The sequence below is a fragment of the Oncorhynchus gorbuscha genome, linkage group LG02 (genome assembly GCF_021184085.1).
Source record: "Oncorhynchus gorbuscha isolate QuinsamMale2020 ecotype Even-year linkage group LG02, OgorEven_v1.0, whole genome shotgun sequence".
Taxonomy (NCBI): domain Eukaryota; kingdom Metazoa; phylum Chordata; class Actinopteri; order Salmoniformes; family Salmonidae; genus Oncorhynchus; species Oncorhynchus gorbuscha.
Genome location: NC_060174.1, coordinates 47,047,103 through 47,069,565, shown reverse-complemented (window position 1 = coordinate 47,069,565; position 22,463 = coordinate 47,047,103). Strand labels below are relative to the sequence as shown.

The 22,463-nt window shown below is 44.0% G+C and overlaps 2 protein-coding genes across 5 annotated transcripts in view; both read left to right on the top strand.

Annotated features, from left to right (window-relative positions):
* The first annotated feature begins 630 nt into the window (after window positions 1–630).
* Window positions 631–12,730, top strand: mmp15a (matrix metallopeptidase 15a). The gene is made up of 10 exons (XM_046311373.1): window positions 631–1,543; window positions 6,391–6,539; window positions 6,816–6,938; window positions 7,716–8,023; window positions 8,220–8,381; window positions 9,097–9,488; window positions 9,625–9,763; window positions 11,047–11,197; window positions 11,437–11,552; window positions 12,149–12,730. The coding sequence occupies exons 1-10, from the start codon at window positions 1,424–1,426 to the stop codon at window positions 12,619–12,621; spliced, it is 2,133 nt and encodes a 710-aa protein (XP_046167329.1). The 5' UTR covers window positions 631–1,423; the 3' UTR covers window positions 12,622–12,730.
* A 2,983-nt stretch (window positions 12,731–15,713) lies between these two features.
* LOC124003210 (cyclic nucleotide-gated cation channel beta-1-like) overlaps window positions 15,714–22,463 on the top strand; it is a 33,712-nt gene continuing 26,962 nt past the window's right edge. For 2 of the 4 annotated variants that reach the window (XM_046311315.1, XM_046311294.1), the window contains exons 1-12: window positions 15,715–16,087; window positions 17,678–17,771; window positions 18,164–18,197; window positions 18,338–18,389; window positions 18,502–18,610; window positions 18,761–18,792; window positions 18,957–19,059; window positions 20,500–20,529; window positions 21,124–21,148; window positions 21,263–21,347; window positions 21,570–21,676; window positions 22,400–22,454. In XM_046311315.1, the coding sequence (XP_046167271.1) occupies window positions 17,679–17,771; window positions 18,164–18,197; window positions 18,338–18,389; window positions 18,502–18,610; window positions 18,761–18,792; window positions 18,957–19,059; window positions 20,500–20,529; window positions 21,124–21,148; window positions 21,263–21,347; window positions 21,570–21,676; window positions 22,400–22,454 (725 nt within the window). In that variant the 5' untranslated portion in view covers window positions 15,715–16,087; window position 17,678. Of the gene's footprint in view, window positions 16,088–17,677; window positions 17,772–18,163; window positions 18,198–18,337; window positions 18,390–18,501; window positions 18,611–18,760; window positions 18,793–18,956; window positions 19,060–20,499; window positions 20,530–21,123; window positions 21,149–21,262; window positions 21,348–21,569; window positions 21,677–22,399; window positions 22,455–22,463 lie in introns of all 4 variants that reach the window. The other 2 variants (XM_046311301.1, XM_046311310.1) reach the window with 2 other exon arrangements.

The following is a 22,463-nucleotide window of genomic DNA, read 5'->3' as shown; positions in this document are numbered from 1 at the left end:
AACAAGTTTAAACAAGGAACATGAGTTGCTGGTTGAAATCTGTCTGTTATCAAGCACAGCAACTCTTTCAATGTCTCTAAAGTATATGATGGAATAGGAAATTGGTCATATTGGACAGTTGACTGTAACTGTACTTTATGAAATTCTATTGATTCTTAGTAATCAGCAGATGGCAATAGGAGCCTTTCTGTTGAGGTGTCAGATGGTCTATCTATCTATCTATCTATCTATCTATCTATCTATCTATCTATCTATCTATCTATCTATCTATCTATCTCCAGAGGCAGAGGACTTCTACCCTGACGACTCACACTAGATTCTTCTTGGTCTGTGCTACCCGGAGTACTTGAGACGTCCCTATCCCATTGAAGTTGAAATGTAACATGGTTATGGTTAGGGAAGGGTTATGGTTAGGTTACGGTTCGGATTTAGGGGGTGGACATCCCAAGGATCCCGAGTAGCACTTGCCCTTAAAAATCTTGCCGTTCGCTCGTCCGTGGGCGTAGCGTTTTTGGCTGGATCAAGGAGTTTGGGTTGCCAGACAAGGGGAGTTACTTTCCAGAGGAAAATCGCTTTGTCCAATAGACACACCACAGTATGTACACCGCTATCCTCCCCTTCTTTCTAGCAGAACGTCACAACTCCCGTTTTGTTTTCTAGCAGATCTCAGAAGGCAGTGAGTTTATTGGACTATCAATGTCCAACACAGCCTGCAAGAGGCATGCTGTGGTTGAGGGGAAATAAGGAAATCTAACGGATGCCTTCTGGCTACTTGGGGGGAAATAATTTAAGACAATTGCATTTTTGTTCATTTTTATTAGCCTACTGGTTATCCCCCACATTGAAGTTTTTCAGCAAATTGCATTGTGCATTGGATGGATAAATAATCGTACCACAAAGAAGACAAAGCTTGTTGCAACTAAAATACTTTTTTTTTCGTTCCTGTTCTTCTCCCTCATACTTCCTCGTGCATGAAAGCTATTGTTGAATGTGTAGAGTGGAAGGAGCACGCAGTCTGATATCTGTAATATGCCAGAGGAAATGACCGTTTAAACATTAGACCGTGTGGGACATTAGGACATGGGATTTAACAGAAAAACTGACTCCGGGCTTTGAATAACCCGTGATCACATCTTTGGGGAAAATTGGAAATGAAGTATTTCTTCCTGTGAGATTAAGCCGAACTGTTTCGGAAACTTGGATAGTTTGCAAGCGATCTGATTTGAGCGCACCGCGACCTAAATAATGGCCAGAGGTTGAAGTGCGGAGATAACTTTCTAAAACACACAGGAAAAACTGTATTTTGAATGTAACAAAAGAAAGTGTATGTAGTCACATAGCGGTTCACTCATCACTTGACATAACTTTCCAATCACAACCGACTCTGAAAATCCCTCGCACGGGCTAACGAGTGCGCACAAAGATGGCAATCTTTTGGAGGCGCGCTTCTCTGGGGCTGTGGAAACAAATAATGGCTCCGCTCGTCTTGCTCTTGTGCAACAGGCTTGTGACCAATGCGGACGATGACACTTTCAACGCAGAGGTACAGTATTTTATATGAATGTGTGGATGTTTTTTTATGGAATTGTGGCAGTCCGGCATTGCATGACCATGACCATATTATCCTGGTGGTCAGATAGTGATGATCTACATGGTCTTCACTGATCTGTTCATCTTCTAATGACTTCTCATGGTCTTGTCATCGCTGGTCAACAGGTCATGCAAATTAATGGAACTATTTGGTGTGCAGATTTATGACCCTTGACCTTTTCCTAACTCTCTCACTTCATATGGCAGGCATATTAGGAGTAACTATGTGTTGGGGAAAAGTTTAATCTGTAGGTTAAAACTCAATTTACACGCCTATAAATCACAGAATGTGTTCCTTACCTACTGTGCTGTTTTTCCTACAGGCATGTTGTGCAAGACATCCATATTTATCACTTTTGATCAGTTGTCTTTATGGTGGCTGATTTCTCTCACTCTCCCGCTCGCTCACTCGCCTGTGCGTGTGTGTGCAATGCATGCCTGTTTACAGAGAACGCATTAACTTTCCAGCTGTGCTCAGTGGGCCCATTACGTTTTTTAATTCCCCTTTCAAGGAGTTAGCAAGGCAAGCTCTCTTCTTTGTTTCCATTGGATTATTAATGGTATATTAATCTTGCATGCCAGATTTTACAGCCAGATACATTTCTGGTTCTGGCTAAATTAATGGTGTGTGTATATATATATATATGTAATATGCCAGATATGTATGTATATATGTATATTATACATATATATATATATATATACTGAACAAACAAAAAAGGCAACATGTAAAATGTTGAGCTGCAATATAAGATCCCAGAAAAAGTCCATACACACAAGAAGCTTATTTTTCTCAAATGTTGTGCACAAATTTGATTACATCCCTGTTAGTGAGAATTTCTCAGTTGCCAAGATAGTCCACCCACCTAATAGGTGTGGCATATCTATAAGCCGATTAAACAGCATGATCAATACACAGGTGCACCTTGTGCTGGGTACAATAAAAGGCGCTCTCTAAAAATGTGCAGTTTTGTCACACAACACAATGCCACAGATGTCTCAAGTTTTGAGGGGAGCGTGCAATTGATATGCTGACTGCAAGAATTTCCACCAGAGCTGTTGCCAGAGAATTAAATGTTCATTTCTGTACCATAAGCCACCTCCAACATAATTTTAGAGAATTTGGCAATACTTCCAACAGGCCTCGTAACCTCAGACCACATGTAACGACGCCAGCCCAGAACCTCCACATCCGGCTCCTTCACCAGCGGATCGTCTGAGACCAGCCACCCAGACAGCTGATCAAACTGTGGGTTTGCACAACCGAAGAATTTCTGTATAAACTGTCAGAAACTGTCAGGGAAGCTCATCTGCATGCTCATCGTCCTCACTAGGGTCCTGACCTGACTGCAATTCGTTGTCGTAACCGACTTCAGTGGGCAAATGCTCACCTTTGATGGCCACCGGAGAAGTGTGCTCTTCACGGTTGAATCCCGGTTTTAATTGTACCGAGCAGATGGCAGTGTGTATAGCGTTGTGTGGGCGAGTGGCTCGCTGATGTCAACGTTGGGAATAGAGTGACCCATGGTGGTGGTGGGGTTATGGTATGGGCAGGCATAAGCTACGGTTAATGAACACAATTACATTTTATCGATGGCAATTTAAAGAGGCGACTCCGGGATGCTGGCAAAGAAAAAGCCATATCTCAGACTGGCCGATGAAAATAAAACATTAAGATGGGCAAAAGAACACAGACACTGGACTGAGGAACTCTGCCTCGAAGACCAGCATCCCGGAGTCGCCTCTTCACTGTTGACGTTGAGACTGGTGTTTTGCGGGTACTATTTAATGAAGCTGCCAGTTGAGGACTTGTGAGGCGTCTGTTTCTCAAACTAGACACTCTAATGTACTTGTCCTCTTCCTCAGTTGTGCACCGGGGCCTCCCACTCCTCATTCTATTCTGAGCCAGTTTGCACTGTTCTGTGAAGGGAGTAGTAAACAGCATTGTACGAGATCTTCAATTTCTTGGCAATTTCTCGCATGGAATAGCCTTCATTTCTCAGAACAAGAATAGACTGACAAGTTTCAGAAGAAAGTTATTTGTTTCTGGACATTTTGATCCTGTAATCAAACCCACAAATGCTGATGCTCCAGATACTCAACTAGTCTAAAAAAAGGCCAGTTTTATTTCTTATTTAATTAGGACAACAGTTTTCAGCTGTGCTAGCATAATTGCAAAAGGGTTTTCTAATGATCAATTAGCCTTTTAAAAGTAATGTCTACACTGTATTTCTGATCAATTTGATGTTATTTTAATGGGGGGGGGGGACAAGGACATTTCTAAGTGACCCCAAACCTTTTAACAGTAGTGTATACAGTACCAGTCAAAAGTTTGGACACACTTACTCATTTAAGGGTTTTTATTTTTTTTAAACTATTTTCTGTTGTAGAATAATAGTGAAGACATCAAAACTATGAAGTAACACATGGAATCATGTAGTAACCAAAGAAGTGTTAAACAAATCAAAATGTATTTTCTATTTGAGATTCCTCAAAGTAGCCACCCTTTGCCTTGATGACAGCTTTGCACACTCTTGGCATTCTCTCAACCAGCTTCATGAGGTAGTCACCTGGAAGGCATTTCAATTAACAGGTGTGCCTTGTTAAAAGTTCATTTGTGGAATTTATTTCATTCTTAATGTGTTTGAGCCAATCAGTTGTGTTGTGATACGGTAGAGTCGGTATACAGATGATAGCCCTATTTGGTAAAATACCAAGTCCATATTATGGCAAGAACAGCTCAAATAGGCAAAGAGAAACAACAATCCATCATTACTTTATTAAGACATGAAGTCAGTCAATCCGGGAAAATTTCAAGAACTTGAATTTCTTCAAGTGCAGTCGCAAAAACCATCAAGCGCTATGATGAAACCTGCTCTCATGAGGACCGCCACAGGAAAGAAAGACCCAGAGTTACCTCTGTTGCAAGAGGATACGTTCATTTGAGTTACCAGCCTCAGAAATCTGCAATTAACTGCACCTCAGATTGTAGGCCAAATAAATGCTACACAGAGTTCAAGTAACAGACAACATCTCAACATCAACTGTTCATGGGTGACTGCGTGACTCAGGCCTTCATGGTCGAATTGCTTCAAAGAAACTACTACTAAAGGACTCCAATAAGAAGAAGAGACTTGCTTGAGCCAAGAAACACAAGCAATGGACATTAAACCAGTGGAAATCTGTCCTTTGGTCTGACGAGTCCTAATTTGAGAGTTTTGGTTCCAACCACCCTGTCTTTGTGAGATGCAGAGTAGGTGAACAGATGAACTCCACATGTGTGGTTCCCACCGTGAAGCACGGAGGTGGAGGCGTGATGGTGTGGGGGTGCTTTGCTGGTGACACTGTCTGGGATTTATTTAGAATTCAAGGCACACTTAACCAACATGACTACCACAGCATTCTGCAGCAATACGCCATCCTGTCTGGTTTGCGCTTAGTGGGACTATCATTTGTTTTTCAACAGGACAATGAACCAAAACACACCTCCAGCCTGCGTACGGGCTACATTGACATTGACCCTGTATATGGCCTCGTTATTGTTATTTTATTGTGTTCCTTTTTATTCTTTTCTACTTTAGTTTATTTGGTAAATATTTTCTTAACTCTTTCTTGAACTGCAATATTGGTTAAGGGCATTTCATGCTAAGGTTGTATTCTGTTGTATACCTGTTGTTCTCAGCAAATAACATTTGAGTTGATTTGATTTTATATATATATATATATATATATATATATATATATATATATATATATATATATATATATATATATATATATATATATATATATATATATATATAGTACAGTTGATTATAGACAGTTTAATCTTTTTTTTTTTACATTTCCTGTATATACTGTAAGTTATTTGTTTTGTGTTAAAGAGAGACTTCAGCCAAATTACAAATGACACACTGGTTTCCTTATCCTGTAAACAATCCATGGTTTGGTTTCTCTTGTACTGTTTCCACATTTGTGGCACAGCTCCCATTCAAGTCATGGGACCGACATTATAATTTTTCGCGCATCATGTCCAAATCATCCGAAAGTATCTCAAATTGACTGTAACTTCAACAAAGTCACATAGCTGTTTTGAACATGATGCACGAACAATGCTAATATCGGTCCCAATACTTGAATGGGATTTGTACCACAAATGCTAAAACATTAGCATGTGGAAACAGTGCCAGGGAAAGTAAATCAAGGCATGGATTTCTATCATACCTTTGTCCATAGACTTCTTACAGGGTGAGGAAACCAATGTGTCTTTTTGTCATTTGGGTGAACAGTCCCTTTAACGGCTTACATTCCAAAGCTTTTACTGTTGGACCCCGTGACTTCTGCTCTGTCGGTCCTATTAACCACAGGATCGGATCAGTAGATCTCTAAGCTGCCAATAAGGACTCGAAGGAGGAATGCCATAGAAACCATCTGTTTCTCTGTCCTCTCCGGTCTCTATTCCTCTCTTTTTTTAACCCCCCTCTCTCTCCATTTGTTGTTTTTCTCTCATTCTCTTTTTCGCTTTCTCTATCACTGTCTGGCCCCTTCTCTGGCTCTTTCTCTGTCACACACACACACACACACACACACACACACACACACACACACACACACACACACACACACACACACACACACACACACACACACACACACACACACACACACACACACACACACACACACACACACACACACACACACACACACACACACACACACACACACACACACACACACACACACACACTCAATCTCTCTCCATCTGTCCATCTCTCTATCCCTGTTGTGTAATTGTAGTCATGGTTGCGGAGTTTTGGCTACCTGTCCCAGGCCAGCAGACAGATGTCCACCATGCAGTCCTCTCAGATCCTGTCAAATGCTGTCAGCGACATGCAGCGCTTCTATGGCCTGGAGGTCACTGGAGAGATGGACGATGCCACAGTGACGTATGGATGGCACTGACAGCCAAAATTATACTCTTCTCCTAGTGTCTGAAGCTCTCCAGTTTGACTGTACAGCCTGATAGACTAAATTGATAATGATGCCAAGATAATCTAGGGTCATGATTACATTTATAGAGCATTTCTGAGCCAGATAAGAGTTGCACCTCCTGGTCTAGGAGTATGGAACCACTCTTTAGCCTTAAATTAACATCAATGTATCTAATCCTATCTGTGGTTATCAGGGCTCTTTTCAATGTTGTTTTTCCCTCTTCCCTTTAGGGCCATGAGAAGGCCTCGCTGTGGAGTCCCAGACAAATCTTTTGGGCAGACTGAGAACGGTATGAGGCGGAAACGATACACTCTCACTGACCAGAAGTGGGACAAGAACCATCTGACCTACAGGTGTGTGGTAGGTCTATGTATGCTGGGGGATTCTCAGAAATCCATTTTGGGAATCTCACCGATTTCCCCCTGACTGAACTGACGGCCGTGCGAAGCTTCAGTATTAACAATATCTCAAAGAGACCTGCATTGCCATATGTGTATAAACCACTGACAACACATACATCATGTATAATGACCCTCTCTATATATATATACTCAACAAAAAAAATAAACTCAACATGCAACAATTTCATAGATTTGACTGAGTTACAGTTCATATAAGGAAATCAGTCAATTGAAAGAAATTCATTAGGCCCTAATATATGGATTTCACATGACTGGGAATACAGATATGCATCTGTTGGTCACAGATACTTAATATAAGGTAGGGGTGTGGATCAGAAAACCAGTCCATATCTGGTGTGACCACCATTTGCCTCATACAGTGCGACATCTCCTTCGCATAGAGTTGATCAGGCCGTTGATTGTGGCCTGTGGAATGTTGTCCCACTCCTCTGTGCGAAGTTGCTGGATATTGGCGGGAACTGGAACGCGCTGCCGTACACATCAGTCTAGAGCATCACAAACATGCTCAATGGGTGACATGTCTGGTGAGTATACAGGCCGTTGAAGAGAGAAATAAGCTTCTTGTGCGTATGGGAAATGTCTGGGACCTTTTTTTCATCTCATGAAACATGGGGCCAACATTTTACATGTTGCACTTCTATATTTTTTTCAGTGTTGTATGTGTAAGTACTAAGAATATCTTGTCCTTTCCTCAACCCCCTCTCCCAGCATTATGAATACTACCCCAAAGGTGGGTGAGGAGCGGACACGAGAAGCCATCCGCAAGGCCTTTTTGGTGTGGGAGCATGTGACACCACTGAGCTTCGAAGAAATCGCCTTCCAAGACGTCACCAACAGCAGCCAGGACGCGCTAGATATCATGCTGTTGTTTGCCTCTGGTTTCCATGGAGACATGTCTCTGTTTGACGGCGAAGGGGGATCCCTGGCTCATGCCTACTACCCAGGGCCCGGGATGGGCGGAGACACACACTTTGACGCAGACGAACCGTGGACCCTTGACAACCATAATCCATCAGGTTAGATAGACACGTTGTCCCCTTTGCCCCCATTGGCTCCTCAGTCAGTCATTACACACAGACAAATGACCGTTACTATTTCCATGTCATTTGTTTCTAAATGAATTCCTTATTGATATCTTTTGATATTCATTTTCGTTCTCCTCTTCCCATCTTTCTCTCTCCTGCTCTCCATTCCTCCCTCCTCTGCTCCCAGGTATTGACCTATTCCTGGTTGCGGTGCATGAGCTGGGCCATGCTCTGGGCCTGGAGCACTCTGACAACCCCAGTGCCATCATGGCTCCCCTCTACCAGTACATGGACACAAAGACCTTCTCACTCCCGGACGATGACAGGAGTGGAATACAGAAGATATATGGTGAGGAGCCCTTCCTCAGGCCCCTCAGGCCCCTGCACGTGCACACACACACACATACACAATAGACCCCCTTCAATTGAGATTCTCCCTCACAGCATGCCATACATGCTTTTACAATGATCCTACTCTGTCCATGACTGAATAGAAGTCAGTGTGCCTTTGTGTGTTGTAGAACTAGTGAATGTTTGTATGTGCACTGCAGACACACTGAAGATAGTATTTAGGGATCCTTGTCGTAGTTCACACTGATAGTTCAACAGATACTTTGGGGTATTATTATTGGCCCTTTATCTTCCTCCTCAGAATCAGATGAACTGTTGTTAGCAGTTGCGCTAGTTAGCAACTTCCTTCAAACAGCACGCAGAGACACAAAAATGCTAACCCCCGAGTTCATCTGACTCTAGGGAAGTAGATACAGTCCTGAAGTATCCCTTTAATGGTTGTACGTCTTGTGTAAGTACTGTATGTCTGTTTTTCCTTTCTCTGTCACTGTGCAACCAGAAGGGCTTCCTTCCAAAAAGCTCCATGGGCTTCCTGCCACAGCACGGAGTGGAAAATTAGACTCTCGCTCGCTCTCTCTCTCTTTCTCTCTGTGTGTGTGTGTGTGCACGCGCGCTAATAAGCAACAGAGAGTGGGGGCGCAAGCAGGGATATGTGTTAGATTAATTAATTCAAACTAGTGGAATTTATAACGTCATCATCTTGGATTGTGCAGGGCCTCCAGACGATGCTCCCACTCAGGACCCCCCCACCACCACCAGTGATGACACCGCGCCTCACCAAGACCCCACCACCACTGCTCCTCCAGATCTAAACCCCACCACCCCCCCTTATAGTTCTCTCCAGACAGACTCCCCCAGCCCCACCTATGACCCTGACACCCCAGACCAACCAGAACCTGAACCAGATCCCACCGACGCACCTCACCTCCCTCCAATACCTGACCCAGAGCCCACCATCCCCTGGCCCGACCCTGTGCCGGTGACCCCCTACATCAGGAGAGATGAGCCTCGTCGCCCTGTGCAGCCAGATCACACCGCCCTGGACATCTGTGATGGGGACTTTGATACGGTCACCATGCTGCGAGGGGAGATGTTCGTCTTCAAGGTGACCCCCAGAGCTATTTTAAGAATACAGCGGGTTTTTAGTTTGTTTAGCTGTACTAATTCATACTTCATACTAATCTCCCAAAAGAGGATGAAGTTAGTCAATATGTTCTGATGGTGTCGTCTGTCCTTTCCAGGGTCGCTGGTTCTGGAGAGTTAGAAGGAACCATGTTCTGGACAACTACCCAATGCCCATTTCTGTCTTCTGGGTTGGACTACCTGATGATATAGACTCTGGCTATGAACGGCACGACGGGAAATTTGTCTTTTTCAAAGGTCTGTATTGTCCTTGAAGTTTCTTTTTTTGTAAAATTGTTGAAATCTACTTGGGGGCGTTCACTCTAGAAACACAGGGACCGAGATATCATCCTTCTCCACTGCATTCCTCATGTTTAAAACTACAGTCGGGAAGAGGCTCATGGGGTGCAGCTAGCAGCAGTGGAAAGCAGCTGGCAGGCCTGGATGGATTGCATCAGTCGCTGCTCCAGATGCTGATTTCCTAGGTTTCAGTCTGAGTAGAGAATAAGACTTGGAGGGGATAGAGTAGAGCAGGGGTACGGGCTGCACCATTTCTTCATGTGTTCGGACTCTTTTAACTTTCTGTGTGTTCTCGCACAAAGGACAGCCACGAGTTGCATCAGTAGTGTGTTTACAGCGGTTGAATGTGCTTTAGTGTTTTTAAGAGTGCTACATTTTTTTGGGGGCTCTGTTATAGTAAACTTTGTTTGTTGAATCTGAGATATTAACAAATCACTGGCATCAAATGTTGCAAATGAAACGTGTGCTTAACTTCTCTTTCCTCTCTTCTCACATCTTCCTCTTCTTGATGGTCCTCTGCCCTCTCTGTTCTCTACCCTCTCCTCTGTCCTCTGTCCTCTGTCCTTTACCCTCTCCTCTGTCCTCTACCCTCTCCTCTGTCCTCTGCCTTCTCCTCTGTCCTCTGTCCTCTGTCCTCTACCCTCTCCTCTGTCCTCTGTCCTCTACTCTGCCCTCTCCTCTGTCCTCTGCCCTCTACCCACTCCACTGTCCTCTGTCCTCTACCCTCTCATCTGTCCTCCACTCTCTCCCCTGTCCTCTACCCTCTCCTCTGTCCTCTCTTCTGTCCTCTCCTCTGTCCTCTACCCTCTCCTCTGTCCTCTCCTCTGTGCTCTACCCTCTCCTCTGTCCTCTCCTCTGTGCTCTACCCTCTCCTCTGTGCTCTGTCCTCTCCTCTATCCTCTCCTCTGTCCTTTACCCTCCCCTCTGTCCTCTACCCTCTCCTCTGTCCTCTACCCTCTCCTCTGTCCTCTACCCTCTCCTCTGTCCTCTACCCTCTCCTCTGTTCTCTACCCTCTCCTCTGTCCTCTACCCTCTCCTCTGTCCTCTCCTCTGTCCTCTACCCTCTCCTCTGTCCTCTCCTCTGGCCTCTACCCTCTCCTTCATCCTCTCCTCTGTTCTCTACACTCTCCTCTGTCCTCTCCTCTGTCCTCTACCCTCTCCTCTGTCCTCTACCCTCTCCTCTGTCCTCTGTCCTCTACCCTCTCATCTGCCCTCTACCCTCTCCTCCTCTCACTCTGTAGGGGACAGGTACTGGGTGTTCAGGGAGGCTGACGTGGTGCCTGGTTATCCCCAGCCCCTGGTAGAGTATGGTCAGGGCATCCCCTCAGACAGGATCGACACAGCCATCTGGTGGGAGCCCACCGGCTACACATACTTCTTCAGAGGAGACAGGTGACCACATGCCCCCGAATGCCTTGCCTTACTCTACCATATTCAATCTCCACTAGCTGACTGATGTAGTGTGGAATGATAAATCTAAAAGTGAAATGACATTCATTTAGTCAAGGGAAAGCCGTTTCAGCCCTGACTTTTGAGAGACAGAAAGACACAAGTTGCTTGCGGTAGTAATCATCAGCCCATTTAACTGCTATGTGTTAAATCATCTGTCTTGTCACCGTCCTTTCCTGCAGATACTGGCGTTTTGATGAAGAGTCCCGCACCGGTGACAGAGACTACCCTAAACCTGTCTCCAGGTGGGGCAAGGTCCCATCCTCTCCTAAAGGAGCCTTCCTCAGCGACGATGGCGGTGAGTGAGTCACTATAAGGGAAACTGTCCGTAAAAATGGAGATTCTGAGCTGAGAGGGGAAAGGGTTGGGACGCATGAGATCTTAGGTTTGGAGAGGTCGCCCATGCTTCACCCAGAAACCGAGTGCCTGGCAAAAGTATTCTAATGTAGATGTCTCAGAATCTATCCTAAAGTCCCACCCCAGCTAATGCTTTTCAAAGTGGTTTCCTGTAGTGAAAAAAAAAACTAATCTGACGACCCAAATGTCTCCCTGATAAGTCGTTTTTTATTTTATTTTTTTTCATCAAAATAGAAAGGTACTTGTGAAGGGGAATTAAAAACAGCCTCTAGTCCAATTGAAGCTTCACCGTACTGTAAATATTACTAGCACGGCTCGGCAATGACACTATCCTGTGAAGTGTGACGAACTTGTGTCATGATGAATAAATAAACAGTTGGATCAGAAGACGCAAAACCCCAAAAAGATTAACAATGGCTCAGACCTTTTAAAAAAATATATAATTTGAGAGAAAAAATAGCATGCTCACAGTAAATTCCCACAGTGCATTTCAACAGTTGCCTCAACCGTATTTTTGTCTTCCCCATACCGAACCAGCTTACACCTACTTCTACAAGGGCTCCAAGTACTGGCGGTTTGATAACCAGAAAATGAAAGGTGACCCAGGCTATCCTAGATCCATCCTTAAAGACTTTATGGGCTGTGAGGGAGCACCGGATGTGGACCCTGATACAGATGACACAGTAACGGGCCGCAAGTGGCCCACAGTCGACCAACCAAAACCACAACCACCAATTGGCTCCGACCCGGATGATGTGGACCGTGACACAGATACGGATTACACCAACGATGTGGATTATGAACCTGATGCAGAGGACAAAGAGGTGGATGTGGTGGTGAGGATGGCTGAGAACGAGGCCAAGGTTATGACCCTGATCATGGTGACCGTGCCCCTGGTCCTGGTGCTGTGCATCCTACTATTGGTCTATGCTATTATCAACACCCTGCAGAAGAAAGAGGCACCCAGACTTTTGGTCCATTGCAAACGATCCCTGCAAGAGTGGGTTTGATGTGCTCCGGAAATGGATTCACACACACACACACACACACACACACACACACACACACACACACACACACACACACACACACACACACACACACACACACACACACACACACACACACACACACACACACACACACACACACACACACACACACACACACACACACACACACGCACCATACACACACACACACACACACACACACACACACGCACCATACACAGGCACATACAGTACACACACAAACATTGCATACAAACGCAAGCACATAATCTCCCTATCGTTCCTCCTTTACCAGTTTATAACAGGCAATTTGCACTTTTAACACCCAGTGTTTTGATTTTTTAGTTGTTAGTTAGTTTGTACCCTGTTGTAGTTTTATGTGTTTAAGCCAAGGATATCCACGAATGTCCTTATAAAACAGAGCGGTGGTGCCTGTCTACAACCAGCAAAGGAATGTCTAACTGTTGTGTGTGCTGAAAAGACAAGACCACCACCTCCCACTGTGTCTTTCCTCTAGTCTACAACAGCCCGGACTTTATCCATAAAAGGGCGGATTTAGATATTGATATTCAGACCCCCTTGGGGTGAAATTAAATACAGGGGTTCAAAAAGTGGTATATCTCATTGTACACATATTTAGGAAGGCTGAAAGTCTGCTAGAACGGAGTCTGGTTGACATTACCCAGATGTTGCTGATTTAGTCGTTTTGGCTGCAGAGCCGGGGGAGGGGTTAGGATGCCTGCCAGCATTTCCTTTTCCTGAGTTAGAGTTATTTTCTCTTAGGAGGGGTGGGGGGTTGGGGGGGGGGCAAGGGGAGGGGCTGAGCGGAGCTACATTGGCATTGTGCCTCCTGACCTAGATTAGCGAGGCCCACTCCTATTTTTCAAAACGTATTTTACTGAGCGGTTTGGCTGGTGATGTCTTCCTGTGAGACTCCCCCTCCCCTGCCGCTATGTTTCACTGTAGACATTCTCCATCTGCAGTCTCTGTTTCGATCTGAGAATGTGCTCTATACCTAGGAGAGGCTTTAGTTCTAATCTGTGATGATGGTGTCACAGGGCTTTGTGATGAGGACTGTTGGAGTATTTACGTTGAACTTAAACCACAAATGATGTCTTACAACTCTTTGTTGCCATTTTGTTCTTTTCTTTTATTAAAATGTCCCTCTGTGTCCCTCTGTGTCCCTCTGTGGGACTTCTTCCTTCGTTGCCAACTCTTTGTGTGCCAACCTCCCTCATTCAAAAGCCACACATTTTTTTATACTACACCCAGGATGCAATTTTTTTTTTTTGCACAATAGACAGATGAAGACCATTAGTCCTAGAGGTTTTTCCTCAGCAAAGCCACTATGCACAAGTAAACAAAAAATGGTTGTATATGCTTCAGGTTTGTGGTCGGTTGTGAATCACCCGTGTTTTGTCATTTATTGTTTGTGTTTTGTATTAGTCGGGTTGTTGGAGAGGAACCAGTACTTTTAAAAACGTATTTTTTAAAAAACGTTTGAAAATTCGCACAACATTTTGTGTTGTGCTCTCTGTACATTAGCAGAGTTAAATGATGCATGCAGGACATGTAAATGTATGAAATGTATAAGGATTTCAAAATAAAACATGAGTCATGGCAAACAAGTCTTTGCGTGCAATTTGGGGTGAGCATGCTATTATGAGTAGGAACAGTTTCTCATTCTCTTTCATTGTATTTTCCACTGTATTCCAACAGCAGTTCATGTCTGTTTTTCTAAGCATGACCAAAAGAGGGAGTCTTTGTATCTACTATTGTCAATGAGTATCGCATGGAAAACTGACTGGACAGTATTATTTTGCTCTGAATTACTTCTCTACGCCACCGTGACATACTATAGATACAACCTCTGACGTCGAGTTACTTTAAACACAGCCTGATTTTAAAATGGAATAGCCTTAAATGGTTTAAAGTGTGCGCATGAGAGCACCTCACTGACGACATGCGCCACGGTGAATCGGGATTAGCTTCAATCGACCAGCTCAGACATTTCCGCCACCTTTCTCTTTCTGGATTCTACAGACTACCCATCTTTCTTACTTTCCCTCTGTCGTCTTCTCCATGCTGTCCTCCTACCCTGTCTCTAAGCAGTCCCTTTCTGGCGTGCTTGTTTCCTCTAATGGGACTGGCTAACGCTTACCTGTCGCCACTGCGTGTTGTCCAATCAGAATCGAGGACGGTATGGCACCACCACGTTCATTCTTCCTCCTGGCTTATCCCTCCTTATCTCTTTATGGGATCGCCTGCCTTTTGGCTGCTCAGCCCTATAGAACTCCACTAGAGACCGAGCCATAGAGCAGTGTTTGTCATCCTCTCCAACTGAGGACCCCCCCCCCAAAAAAAAAAAAAAAATTGTATTCTAACGCCACACATGCACACCTGATTCCACTAACCAAGGGCTTGATGGTTAGTTGAGTAGTTGAACCAGGTTAGCCTAGCCTGTGTGGGGATTATTATGATTATTTTTTAAGTGCAAACTTGGGGGTACTCGAAGACAGGGGTTCTAGGGGATCTGACAGACCCTACAAAAGAACCCTGCGGACGGGGCTTCTTCACTGATGTCTGCCGACAATACAAAACATCTGCGGATGCCTGAACAAGATGCAGCCTTTGGAGATTGCTGTGACCGATGTCCCCCCACCCCCACGTCATATATGTTCTAAATTGCTATGGGTTTAACCTGGATGCTCAATCCCCTGTTCGGCTGAGGCTGACGGTTCTCTCGCGCTACACCTGTGGCTTATCACACGGTAATCTTCCTGGACACACTATTCAGATATCAGGAAACCAATGGCCGTTCATTTGCCCAAGGCAAACCTACTGTAATGCCACGTGATGAGTGCATGTCCTATTTCCTAGAAGTAATTCAGTCCCTGATTGTACCTGACAGACACGGATCATAGGTAATGATCCCCTGGCGAGTGCCACAGGGTTTACACTGGCTACTACAAGGACACCTTTTTATAGCCCAAACTGTAACCACACACCACAACAAGAGTGACGTCTGTGCTATGTACATTTCACAATCGTGAGAAACAGTTATACTAGCAGCGAGCAGACAGACAGTTATAAGGCGAGAGATAGACACGTTCGGTACACAGTAGCTACAGTGTTAACCACTGAGTACCACTCCAAATGGCACTCCGCTGACAGTGACCCCCGTATTCGTGTTAAAGGTTCAAACGGTTTTTATTAACTCAAACAGCTACTTTTATTCAAACTTCTACAGTATAGAACCTTGTAAATTTGGACCTGGGTCTTTGGTTTACATATATGGCCTGAGGTTTTCATTATTCTCATTGCTAATCTCAGCAGGATAGTGCCGTCCTTCAGGTCCATAATCCCGTTAGGCGAGTCTCATCCTAATCCAGCCAGAACATCGCTGTCCGTCCTGGGCTCTTGTGTCCCTGGCAGGTATGCTGCTGCACCACTGAACATACAGGTACGATATGTTGCTACTACCTTTTTACCTAACCTCTGCACGTTGAGTAACTTGACTGGATTTACTAAGGGGTTTCTTGTCAAATGTGCTGGTGAGACATCAGCATTGTGGTGTGCTTCTATTGTAAAACAGATTGTGAGGCTTGTGTGTAGACATTCAGAGGTATATGTGAACATTTAAAAGTAGTCCTGGGTGGTGTTGAGCAAATTGATAATCCTTGCGACAGTTCATTGCCTTGCAATAGTTCACTTGAATATAGTTCATTTTGATGATGTGCGCGTGGCTGTTTGTTACAGAGCTGGTGGTATAGACCACTCCCAGTGCTACGGTCTGCAGGGACGAAGGTGGTACAGACCACTCCCAGTGCTATGGTCTGCAGGGACGAAGGTGGTACAGACCACTCCTAGTGCTATGGTCTGCAGGGACGAAGGTGGTACAGACCACTCCTAGTGCTACGGTCTGCAGGGACGAAGGTGGTACAGACCACTCCTAGTGCTATGGTCTGCAGGGACGAAGGTGGTACAGACCACTCCTAGTGCTACGGTCTGCAGGGGCGAATCCTCTACTTTTGCAGAGCACTTTAGGCTGCACTGCTGCAGTGTGTTCTGTGACTTTATAATGTAGTCACTTGCTGGCGCCTGCTTTGATGCAAAGAAATCAAAGGTGCACAGTTTGAGCTGTGATCCTCAGATTAGGCCAAATATCAAGTGGCAAGGGGATAATCTATCAGAGAAAGTCAGTCTGGGATTACATGGCCAGGATGCACAGGTTCTCTACAGGTATACTAGTGTGGCAGAGGCCATGTTTTGTTGGTGCGACAGAGTGGGTGCAACCTGATCTCACTTGGCCTGTACATGGGATGACATGTACAGTTAGAGAATACACTTTATTTTATTTGAATGTGATTATATTCAAGATAAAATAATGAAATTGTTGTTTTAGAGACCCACAAAAAGGCAGAACAGCCACACGTGTTGGTTTTTCAGCGTGTTCTCTAACAGTTGGATGAAATCCTTTTCCTGACTGTTGTTCCTGTCTTCCCTTCTGCGGTAACTCGCTTGTCCTCGAAAGCAGCTTGTCAGTAGTGTGTGATGAAGGTTATGCCTTGAAACGTGCTATTCTGTTTCCTCTTTAAACGTCAGGCTTTGCCAAACAATGTGGTTGGAGCTTCATAAGACCAAAACAGCAGAGCTTCTTTAATCACAGGCTCAAGTACTGGCAATTATTATCTTCAAGCAGGATGTGGAGAGCGATTATTGGCAATGCCAATACACAACAACGCAACAGCTGCCAGAAAAAGCCAAAGTCAAAGCTTCCACAAGATCCCACATGACATGACATTGCAAAAACAATTTCACGTGCATGAAAAATAGTTCACCAATGACTGTTATAATCAGCATGGTCTCTGAAGTGGCTAGATGAACCTTCAGGAGTTTCATGCTCCATTGCAGCATATGTGACATTCTGACTGTCTCTGAGGTACCGGACGACATAGAAACAAATCTGGTTTATTCATATTATGGGATGCTCACTTCAGCAGATTTTGCCCTAGTTACTGAGCTGTTGTCCTGGTATTTGCCTTTGTCACAGGATGTTTAACTGGGTGGTGAAAGTGGTTCCTCAGCCCCCTGACGCCCCTGGCTCTCTGGGACAGGAGACAGTCAATCCTACACCTGCATCACCAGTAAGAACACACTAATCACACCTGCATCACCAGTAAGAACACACTAATCACACCTGCATCACCAGTAAGAACACACTAATCACACCTGCATCACCAGTAAGAACACACTAATCACACTTGCATCACCAGTAAGAACACACTAATCACACCTGCATCACCAGTAAGAACACACTAATCACACCTGCATCACCAGTAAGAACACACTAATCACACCTGCATCACCAGTAAGAACACACTAATCACACCTGCTCACAAATCAACTCACCTGTATATCTGATCACCTCACATGATATTACCAAAAATATTTTAAAAATCACAAAACAATGTATATTATTTATGACTTGTCCTCTTCACATTACCTGATTGTCTCTCTCCATCTTTCTCTCCAAAAGCAAAAAGTGTCTAAAGGTGAAGTCAAGAAAGAAGGTGATGCTTCTGTTCTTCAAACAGTGTATCATAGCTTTGTAAAACAACGAAACAACCGTGAATACGTGTGTTTTATAAATGCCTATTCAATCTGTTAACCCTCTTCTTCACTTCTGTTTTATATACGTGAATCTCAACAGTCAATGTAAAACCAGCCAAACTGAAGGAAGAGGATATTTCAGAGGACAATGGGTATGTGTGTAAAATTTGACCTGTGAGCAGTCTGGTCTGCTTGCATACAGACTTTTTGCCATGATGGTGATGAAGGTGGCGGTGGTGATGATGATCTCTTTCTCTCTCTCAGTATTCAGAGTCAGAGTGGAGTGATGACCTGGCTCTCCAATGGCTTCACCAGTGCTCTGCCTCAACCAACAGGCAGCCCTAACCTCAGCAGATCCAACTCTGTATCCAGGGTGAATGTTAGACTGTACCAAACACTACCTGTATCAATCAACCAGTCTCTAATTGAATCACTGTAGGTCTTTTTAAGCTGTATAAAGGGTTAATATGTGATTCTATGTTTCTCTAATTCTATCCCTCCACTTTTTCCTTCCATCCATCAGTCACTGCAGGAGGTACAAAGAGAGGATGAAAGGTACAAAGAGAGGACTTTTTTTTAAGTGTTGGTTTTGTGAATTCCGTTGACAATTTTGTTGTTGTATATTACTTCAAAGTATGTTGAAATGTGGAAATATATCATCTTTTTCAAAAAAAGTTTGATAGCTCTATTAATTGACTGACGATCCCTACTTCCAACAGGAATGGGGTGATTAAGTGGATTGCAGAGGGACTGAGCAAGGTGGTGCCTCAGCCGGATGACAAGTACAGAGAGGATATTCGAGAGGAGGAGGAGGAGACAGAGGTGAGTTGACACTATCATGTCACTATGTCACAGTTTCTGTGGAAGTAGATTGTAGATGCATTTTTTCAGGAGAGCACGTGGTGCTCCAGGTCCACTGGCTCCAGGTCATCTATAAGTCTTTGCGAGGTAAAGCCCCGCCTTATCTCAGCTCAATGGTCACCTTAGCAACACTCACCCATAGCACACGCTCCATCAGGTATAGTTTACTGGTCATCCCCAAAGCCAACACTTACTTTGGCCGCCTTTCCTTCCAGTTCTCTGCTGACAATGACTGGAACGAGTTGCAAAAATCACTGAACCTGGAGACTTATATCTCCCTCTCTAACTTTAAGAATCAGCTGTCAGAGCAGCTTACCGATCACTGTACCTGTACACAACCAATCTGTAAATAGCCCACCCAACTACCTCATCCCCATATTGTTATTTTATCTTCTTGCTCTTTTGCACCCCAGTATCTCTACTTGCACATCATCATCTGCACATCTATCATTCCAGTGTTGATGCTAAATTGTAATTATTTTTCTTCTATGGTCTATTTATTGCCTCACCTCTCCACTCTTCTACATTTGCACACACTGTACATATATTTTTTTCAATTGTGTTATTGACTGTACGTTTGTTTACGTGTAACTCTGTGTTGTTATTTTTGTCACACTGCTTTGCTTTATCTTGGCCAGGTCACAGTTGTAAATGAGAACTTGTTCTCAGCTGTCCTACCTGGTTAAATAAAGGTGAAAAAACCAACAACCTTTTTTCCTAGATGAAACAAATTTAAAACATCATTTTTGTCAGGTTGCCCTCATAATAGCTTTGTAACAATATAATAACTTTTAAAACATAATTACTACATGCCTAGTAATGATGCTACATTAAAATCTTAGCTCCCCACGATAACGCAATATTCTCACTTAAAATCACTTTTGTAAAACAATTCTGCTCCCCCGCTTGATGAATATCCAGCGATGGTCAATAATGATGTAACAGGCTTTTGAATAACTCGCTTAATCAAAGCCAATGGTGTCACAGGGCTTTCGGAGAGCTGTGAGTGAGACGCGATAGCAACGTAATACCACGAGAGAGGTTTAGAAATGTAATAATCTGTTATGATATCCATGGTGTTAAGACGTTGCCGACTTCCTCTCACCATTATCTCATAAGTATCTACTCCATTTAACGGTTTCTTTTACAGTAGGCCTACTGTTAGTTTTAAAAGCATCGAGCCCTCTTAAAACGGAGTGGTCATGGCTTCCCAGGCTCTCCCAAGGTCCGCCTGCTGTAGTTTCAATTGTATTCTTGTTCAGCTTTCAGACATCAGCTTGGGGGGGGGCTGATTACTCATATATGACAACAAAAATAACAAAAATGCCATTTTGCAGGAGTTTCTTTTTATAATCCCCGTAACAAGTTTTTTTTTACTTTATGTTCCTTTATGTACTTAAGACGCATGAAGAGTATATCGCAGAGCCATGTGTAAGTAGAGCTAAATAACAGGCTGTATCTGGGCAGGACACCCATCTACCCCCTGAGTAGTCTGGGAGTAGTCTTACAATCAGTAGTCTGCAATCAATCCACCATAGCATTTGCTCAAAAAGCTTCACATGCGTTCAAACATTCACTTGAAGGATTCAAGGATAGAATAAAAAAATGGTGAAGTTCTGGACAAATGATATCAATGATTGATGAATTCTACTCCTTATCTTACAGACATGTGCAATAGGATACATTATGATAATAATGATTATGACACGAAAACATTGTTCTGAACATTTGAACAGCATTCTTTTGCACCTTCCTATAAATTGCACACAATTCACATATTCCAGATCCTGTGGTGAAAGAAAGTTTCAAATTCATGGGTACAGATATGGGTACAATCATATCGGTAGATTCCTAATTCCTTTAAAACATCACCCTGCCACACGTAACTGAACATCAGAGGAGCATTTGAAACTATTCTCATGTAATAACACACCATAACATGATCAAAACAGTATTGTGGTAAATATCCCATATAACCTTCATTGTAAAAATGAACATTTGTGACTCTGGCTTCTTTATTTTCAGGTTTATAACATGAAAGATGTGCCAGGTATATGTTTACATTTGTCACACAGCAATCCCATTTTTTTGTGTTGTAACTTCTTTGACTTATCATGGATGACTTATAACGAGTTATTATTGATGTGGTCTATTTTCTGTCTAGACGCAGAGCCCCTCCCACACATACCTGTGGTGGAGATCTTTTCAGACGATGAGGAAGAGGATCGGGTACCACAGTTCCCCCTCAAGTGAGTCACACAGAGACCCCCCCCACACCCCCTCCCACCTTGCCTTCCATCCTTACCTCACAGAACAGACACATCTCCACAGCCAAATCCACCTTTACTTGCTGACAAAGCTTGTCTTAATCCTAATCCTCTCCCACCCCCCTCTCTCTCTCTCTCTCTCTCTCTCTCTCTCTCTACCCCCTCTCCTTCTTCCTCTTCCTCCCTGTCTGTCTTGCGTTGCAGAGTGGTTAACTGGATTAAGAATGTTATTCCTCAGCCTGTGATGCTCCCTGCAGGTTACGTAGAGGCCCAGAGTAAGGCTCAGAGCAAGAGGTCATCTCTTGACAAAGGTACAGTCAGAGTTGAAATGTTTGAGGCCGGTTACCTGGACATACGCTGATTGTACAAACAGTAGGAACACCTTCCTAATATTGAGTTGCACCCCCTTTTGCACTCGGAACAGCCGCGATTCATTGGAGCATGGACTCTTCAAGGTGTCGAAAGCGTCCCACAGGGGATCCTGGCCAAAGTTGACTCCAATGTTTCCCTCAGTTGGGTCAAGTTGGCTGGATGTCCTTTGGGTGGTGGTTCATTCTTGATAAACACAGGAAACGCAGTGTTGCAGTTTATGACACACTCAAACCGGTGTGCCTGGCACCTACGGCCATACCCCATTTGCTCAAAGGTACTTCATTCTTTTGTCTGTCCCAATCACCCTCTGAATGGCACACGTACACAATCCATGTCTCAAGGCTTAAAAATCCTTCTTAAACCTGTCTACTCCCCTTCATCTACACGGATTGAAGTGGATTTAACAAGTGACATCAATAAGGGATCATAGCTTACAGTCTATGTCATGGAACGAGCAGGTGTTCCTAATGTTTTGTCCACTCAGTGTAGATTAAGCCTAGTCCTGGACTAAGAAGCATACCCAGTGGAGGATCTCAATTGAAATAACTTTCTAGTCCCAGACTAGGATTTATCTGTGTCCAGGAAACTGGTCTGTATAGTCTAAATCTACTAGCTGTACATCTACGCTACTGTTGTACACCTTTCTTCTCCTTTCCTCTCAGTTTTGTCGCCACCTCCTGAGTCTCTCAAAGGTGACGAGGACTCACAAAACTCCAAGTAAGTTTC